A 7,692-nucleotide genomic window follows, 5' to 3' on the forward strand; every position below is an offset into this window, starting at 1 on the left:
TCCAGCCCCAGTGTTCTATCTGCGGGAATAATCTGCCTCTCCAATATCACACTGCTTACAGATGGGGAAACTGAGGTTCAGGAAAAGGACATGGAGGAGAAGGTTTGAATAGAAAGGTATAAAGAGATTAAAAAAGGGGGCCTTTTGCAGGTGGATATGGGGCAAGGGGAAGGAGTAGGGGCTTGGGGAAGATACAGGCACCCTGCAATGGTTGGCAGACCTCTTGGTCGAGAAGCAAAGACCTTAGAAGTCATATAGTCCAAACCCTCATTTTATAAGCAAGAAAACTGAGGCCCAGGGAGGTAAAGCTAAGTTAGAGTCAGACTTAAGATTTGAACCAGATCTTCTGAAGACAGCCAGGAGACAGGGCTCCATCTTCTGTCCCGGCGGCCAGCATAGCTTCCTTTGGACATAGCACTCAGCTGCTCTCGGGCTATCTCATCATCCATAGGATCGGAATAATAACACCTGTCCTCCCTATCACAGAGATGTACCTTCTGGGGCGTGGAAGGTACACAGCGCTGTTCCTATGCAGCAGGAGTGAAATGAATGAGTCTGGAGTCACTGATGGATTTCAACGATCTAATCTCTCCGTCTGAACCTCGGGCCCACGGATGACTGAGAACAGGCTAGCTCCGTAAGACAAGCTATGTTCTCCTCAATCCCTTCTCTCTGGGCAAACATCCTTTGCTTTTAGCGTCTGTTCTCTCTCCCGCCCTTCAGAGCCTCCCACGACATCTGCCTGAGCAACATGAAAAATGAGGACTACTCCCCCGTGAACGGGGCTGTCTCTGCAGCTGCCACACCCTGGTGCTAAGGGCCTGAGAAAATTAATGGGTCTCATTTGCAGCAGTCCTGGGAAATCAATCTTCTCCCATCCTGTCTTTGCAATGGTGCGGGAGGGAACATTAGTCGTCCAGGGCTGTGGCTGTTCCCCGGACTCAAATAAGTCAAGAAACATGAGCCTGAGACACTACGCCTTTAGGACCCCTTGAAGGACACAGCGGCAAGACCACTGCCCAGCTCCTCCCAGGAGACACCTGGAAAGCTAAGGTGTGCATAGCAGGCCACCAGGAAGGGAGCTGATGAGCAGGGGCAACTCATCTCTGTCTTTGTTTCTGATAGAGAAGTTTTGCATCCATTCAATTAAATGCAACAAAAAGCACCTAGTATGTCCGAAGGCATGGCAGAGTGAATTAAGAGCTGGCCTTGGGAGACAGAAAGGCCTGGGTTCAAGTATTGTTTTTCCACACACTGGCCATATAATGGAACCTCTCGGTGAGCTAGGCAACTCTCTAAGACTCTGAGCTGCAGAGAAGGGGTGAACTTGCTTTGGTAGGGGGAGTTTCCTCACCTGGGAGTTCCCTATACCAAAATCACAGGTCTGTCCCTGACCCTCAGTCCCAGGCACTGCACTAGGCACAAGATGGCACACTGGGCTTGGAGGAGGAAAAGCTGAGTTCAGATCTGGCCTCAGACACTCCTTAACTGTAAGACTCTGGACAAGTCAACTGACATCTCTTTGCCTCAGTTTCCTCTTCTGTAAAATGGGGATAAGAATAGCACCTGCCTCCTGAGGGTGTTGTAAGGATCCAATGGAATAATGACCACAAAGTGGTTAACAGTGCTAGGCACATATAAGAATATTAGCTATTATTATTAGGGATGAAGACAAAAATGAGACAGGCCTTGTCTTCAAGGGCAACTCTTCCGTACAAGTATAACGAGAACTCAGAAAAACAAACATAAGGTAAACTGGAGGGAGACCACCAACAGTCGGAGGGATCACAGGCATAGAGCGACTGACAGACCCCCTAGTCCGACCAAAATGGAAATTAGTACCTCGTTCATCCTTCCACACCTGGCTTGTATAAAACCTAGGGGAGGCACTTATTGGATTCGGGAGGGCACAAGTTCCAGCCCGTCTCGGTCAGTCCTTAGCTAATATCCCCGAAAAAAGGGATGAGAACAATCCCTGGAGTGTCGACTCCCCTCCCCCAGGTATGCTGTGAGGACCAAATGGAAGAATGTAAGGAACCTGCTTTATAAACCTGAAAATACCATAGAAATGGCAGGGAATTAGCATCATCATGACTGCTTTTCATTCCCTTCTACACGTTTTCTTCCTTTTAATGAGGTCTTGCTTTATCCTCAAGATAGCCCTGGGAGGCAGACACCAGAGGTATTTTCTTATTCCCATTTTAAACAATGGGAAAACTGGAACATAGATTTTAAGTGACCTGCCCAAGGTCATTCAGGAAATTCACAGAAGAGACAGGATGAAAAGCCAGGTTTCTGATTCCTAGGCTAGGATGCTACACTGTGTTCATAGAATTTTAGAGCTGGGCAGGCTCATCCTATCCAACTTTGTCATTTTACAGGTGAGGGAATTAAAGCTGACAGGGTCCTACAGCTAATAAGTGTTAGAGGCTGTATTTGAACTCAGGTCTTTCTAACTTGTGGAAGGGGGGCTCAGAGCCCCTCAACTGTGCCACCAGTTAGATCCAAATTGGTGGCTCATAGATTAGAGGTGAAAAAGAAATCAATTAGTATTGATTGCTTTGATTTATTTTTAGTTTGATTATATTAAACTCAAATTTGCCACACCAAAACACAGGTATATCTCATAGTCTAGCAAAATTATACTGTCTGAGCGTTACTGCTTATCAGACTATGAGACACATATGATGGGATGGGGGGTAGGGGGCAGGGGCAGAAGTGAGCATTTTGACCAGTTAGCCTCCTCTGAACACTGGGGTTTTTACCTGAAGCCAACATTGTCCTTTTCCTCAGTATTTGTCCCTTAGGTTGTTTCTTCCTTCTGAATCTCTTAAGAAGAACAATATGGAGATTAGACCTACCTGTCTTAGATCCTTCTCCATCCCCATCCTGGTCCTCAGCCCCTGAAAAAACAAAAGTGGTCAGAAATCTCTCATCCTCAGCCCCTCCCAGAGCATGGGGGTGTGGGGCCAAGAAGGGTGAAGGGGGTCAATTTCTTGTCTAAAAGTCAGCTACAAACACAGAGACTGAAGTTTTGAAGGATTCTATTCCTTGGCACCAGAGTCCCATGGATGGGCACGATCATCCATCTGCCCATTCTTTCATTAATTCATCTACTCATTCACCCAGCCATGAAACTCTTATCCAGTTGTCCATCTACTCAGCCTGCCTACCCACTCTTTTCTCTTTCTTTTCTTTCTCCTTTCTATTCATTAATTCACTTATTCATTCATCCATCTACCCAGCCTTCATTTACTCATCCATAATTCATTCTCTTCATTATATATTTAGCCTGTAATATAGAAATGTTTTGCATGATTTCACATGTATAATTGATATCATTGCTTGCCTTCTCTATGGGCTGGGGAGGGACTGGAAGGAGGAAGAGAATTCAGAACTCAAAATTTTCTTAAAATGAATATTAAAAATAAATAAATCATTTATTAAGGGAAAAAATAAAATTTCCTGAGTGAGGAAAAATATATACACATGTGTATATAAGCAGGCATAAACATACACATATATATACATATATGTGTATAAGTATGGATATAGGTATAGATATAGATATCCTTTCTCCCATACTCTACTGTGGAAAGCCTATTCCTTGACCTTAGGGAGCCCTGGTCTGATGGGTGAGCTATAAACCAGACCATAATCAGGCACCAGAGGGCATTAGACAGGGTCAGAGTTCCACAGAATAACCTTAAGCCACACTAAAGTCAAAGCAGCACTGTCCTAGAACTTTGAGAATCTCTAATACTGGCCCTGGACAGAGATTCTGAAAGGTATCTCCCACCTCCATACCTTTGCACTGGCTGTCCCCCATTTCTGGAGTGTTCTCCCACCCACCTCACCTGTTCTGCTTAGAATCCTTGGCTTCCTTCCAGACTCAGCTCAAACACTCAAGCATTTCCCAATCTCTCCCCTGCTCCCAGTTACTGAAGCCTTCCCTTCTAAGGTTACTTTTCATCTGCCCTATATGGATGCTCTGTATACCTCCTGATGTACATGTTGTCACTTCCACGAGAAAGTAAACTGCTTGAGGGCAGCGGATGTTTTTAGCTTTCTTTGTATCCCAGAACTCAACATAGTGTCTGGCATATGGTGAGTGTTTAATAAATGCCTCTGCTGAGTGATTCACTGATTGGTGATGATGGTCCATCCCACCAGCTGGTTTCAAAAACCACCTGTGGCTGATGAGGCTGCAAGAAACCCATAAATTATTTCCAACTGTCACCCCACTGGCAACCCAGGTGAAGATGTTGGTCTCATCATGTTTCCATCACCTCTCTCCCCAGCCCAGCCCCACCCCAGCCCAGAATCTGCCCAAAGGCTTTCCTTCTGGGACTATTGTGCCTTCAAGGTTCTACCATCAGACACATTCATTATAACTATAATCATAACTAGACAAACGTGAAGGGGAGGGGTATGGGAGTGGGACACAGAGTGTGATTTGTTCTGAGTCATACACCACACCCCTCAAGACTCACTGGCACTGATTTCATCAAGGCTGGGCTTTGTCCTCTCCTGACTCAATCTCACCTTCCTTGGCCTATGTCTGCTTTATGTGAAGTCAGAAGGAGGACATATAGGCACAGACCTCAAGAAGCTCAAAGGTATAAACAAAGGTTGTGTGTGTGTGTGCGTGTGACACACAACCCTAAAATATACACAGAAGTAAAAAAAAAAAAAAGCGAAGTCTGTGCCCTGGGGAGCATCTGATCAAACCCTGGTGTGTAAATGCCAAGTAACAAAATGATGCCATAAGAAATGACATATATGAATAATTCAGAGAAACATGGGAAGACATGCACCCACTGATGTGGAATTTAATAAAGTAGAACCAGAAGAATAATATACATGAGTGTAAAAAGGGTGATGAGAAGGGAGTTGAACTCTAGCGAGTGACAGAAAATACACTCCATTCCCGCAGCAGAGGTGGGGGCAGGACCACGGCTTTCGTGGGTCCTCATCTGCCTTCTGGAGCCTAGGACAAGCCTGCAGATATTGGAAGGCCGTTACCCCATCTCCACACCCACCCTAAGTCCTCCCCTCAACAGATCAAACATCTCTCTTTCCTCTGACCAATCCTCCTCTGCCGTGGTTTCAAGCTCCCTCACTCACTCCCGTTGCCTGCATGAGCTCCGGTTGGCCAACATCCTTCCTAAACATGCCTCCCAGAATTCCACATGACACTCCAGACTTTCATCTGAAGGGGGCAAAGTCTGGCAGGACAGACATGCCCATCCACCCTGCTGCCACCATCTCTGACGTGCGGCAGCACCGCTTGAAAATGGCTACGCTCGCTTGTGGAGTCCTGGGAAGATAAGACCGAAAAGTCAACTCTGAAAAACACTGCAGAAGATGCTTCCCAGAGAGGCAGAAAGAAAAAAGTAGCTATACAGGGATTAGATCAGAGGCTGCAGTCAAAGCTGGAGATTTGCAGACAGTGCTGAGAACCAGGAAGGGTCTGAGAAATTCCACTTTATGTCCACTTATTTAATCAATCGACAAGCATTTGTTATGATAACTGTGTTTTTTAAGTTTTTCAAAGTGCATTAGGTATATTATTTCCTTTGATCCTGATAACAATCCTATAAGGTAGAGGTATTATTATTATTCCTATTTGGCAGATGAAAACACTGAGGCCAAATTAAGGGATTCTCAAGGGTCATACAGCTAGTGTGAGGCAGGATTAGAACTCAGGTCTTCCTGTGTCCAAGTCAATCACTCTATCTACTCTACCATCTAACTGACTTATTAGGTGCCTGCTACTGGGTCAGGCCAAACACTGCTAGGGATGAAAGACAAAGAAGAAACAATCCCTGCCTTCAGGAAGCGCCAAAGGCTCACTGGCACTGTCTCATTTGAGCCTGCGGTCAGTTAACGCTGCCAGATCTCTGTCACACAGACCGTGGTCAAGCTGTGCCTCTCCATATTACACATTGGGACAATTGATTCTTTGAACCTAAGTGCAGGAGCGTTTTAATTCGTGTTGGAATTATCAAGTAAGGTTTTAGCCCAAATGTTTCAGAACCCTGAGGTCCTTCCAGATTCTGTCTGTCATTTAACAGAGCTGCTGTTCCAATTTAACGTCATTTGCAGGTGAACTAGGAGGCTGGTCTCTAAGGGGGCCTCTTCTGATTACGAGATGCGGTCAGTCACTGAGCAGGCCTGACAATGGGCACTCTACCCCTGAACAAGCCAGGCTCATTGCTGCCGCCATACTGACCCTGCTGCTTTCTACCTGTGTGACCTCGGATAAACTATTGAATCTCTCTGAACCTCTACTGCCTTGTCTGCAACTGAGGGCTATGTGGGGGGCTAGATGACCCCCAAGGGCCCTTCCCTCTTTATAGCAGTGATCTTTGCTCAGGCCACTCCCCTCTCCTGGAATCTTCTGCTCCCTACCCTCCACTTGGTCAAATCCTCTCTGTCCACCTCAAGTGATCCCTTCTCCAGGAAGGCCTCCCTGGTAACTCCCTCTGTTGCCTGTCCTTGCTCTGAAATCCTCCTACAGAGCATGGAGCCAGAGACCCACCCAATGACCCTTATTTGTTCTCCATCTGACTCCAATGAGGCTCTTGTCTCTGGGCAGATGAAGGGCTGCCCAGGGCCCTGCGGCTTGCTGCCTGTGCTGTTCCTTAAGGGACTTATCCTTAAACTGTCTGGCTCTGTCTTGTGCCTACTTGAGTCTCATTTCATCAGGCAGACTCTGACTTCCTGAGGGCAGAAGGGATGTTTTGACCTTCCCCTGTTTTCCTTTATTTGGTGGCAAGTTCAGAGCTGCGCACACTGAAAGTGTGAGCCTCAGCAAAGCCCCATTCAATGACTGGCCTGTATTTCTGCCAGCTTGTGGGGGCTCACATGAAGAGATGCAGCTGGCTTAGGGAGTACCGCAGCGTACCTGACCCTGACATCATGCCCCAAACTCCCCCCAAATTGTATGTGCAGCAAATTAGATAAAGGCAGTGCTGCTCTGAGGTATCCTAGGGGGACTCATGCAAAGCAGATCATTCTTCTGGCCTGACCTTTGCCCCTGCCTCGGCTCCCCCAGCTCTCTGAGGCAGGAAGTCATTGCGCTCCCAAGAACCTCGAGATTCTCTGTTTCCCCACACCTGCCCCAGCATGCTTGATGTAAACCTGAAAGTTCCTGGTGTAGAAGCGCCCTCCACTGAAGAAGACAGCGACCCATCTGTAACTGAAAGTCTGAAAGAGATGTGTGGGCCACGGAGAAGCGATCACCTGCCAAGGATCCCAGAGCCAGTGGGTCAGAAGAACTTGAACCCAGGGCTTTTACTGTAGGGCTGGCCCTCGCTAATACTTCTCAACTTATATGCAGTAGGAGCTCAATGAATGCTTGTGGAATTTGGATCCAAACATTTTAGACAGCATTGAGAAGCAGAAGGGATCCTGGGGGCTAGCTCATCCAGCCCTCATTGTACGGACCAGGAAATGAGAAGCTGGCCCATGATTCATCCAGCAGTCAGTTCTGGCTGCTTCTAAGGCCAGCCCTCCATCATTCTGACATCCGGCCTCTCTCCCAAGCTACTAATCATCCTGAACCCCAGGACCCCCCTTCCTCATTCAGACATATAGACCCACTCATTCACACTCACACCCAGTCATGCTCACATACTTGCACACTCAGACACACATACCCACTCATTCACACTCACACAGGCTCAC

General features: G+C 47.0%; 1 protein-coding gene across 1 annotated transcript in view; it reads right to left on the reverse strand.

The window, feature by feature from the left end:
- Positions 1-7,692, reverse strand: part of CD276 (CD276 molecule) — a 48,573-nt gene that overhangs the window by 5,449 nt on the left and 35,432 nt on the right. Inside the window, exon 6 of the mRNA XM_069071208.1 lies at positions 2,862-2,903. Coding sequence (XP_068927309.1) covers positions 2,862-2,903 — 42 coding nt within the window. The remainder of the gene's footprint in view (positions 1-2,861; positions 2,904-7,692) is intronic.

Source organism: Petaurus breviceps, unplaced genomic scaffold, assembly GCF_028583685.1.
Source record: "Petaurus breviceps papuanus isolate PSGF00001 unplaced genomic scaffold, PetGlider_PUasm1.0 90825, whole genome shotgun sequence".
NCBI lineage: Eukaryota > Metazoa > Chordata > Mammalia > Diprotodontia > Petauridae > Petaurus > Petaurus breviceps.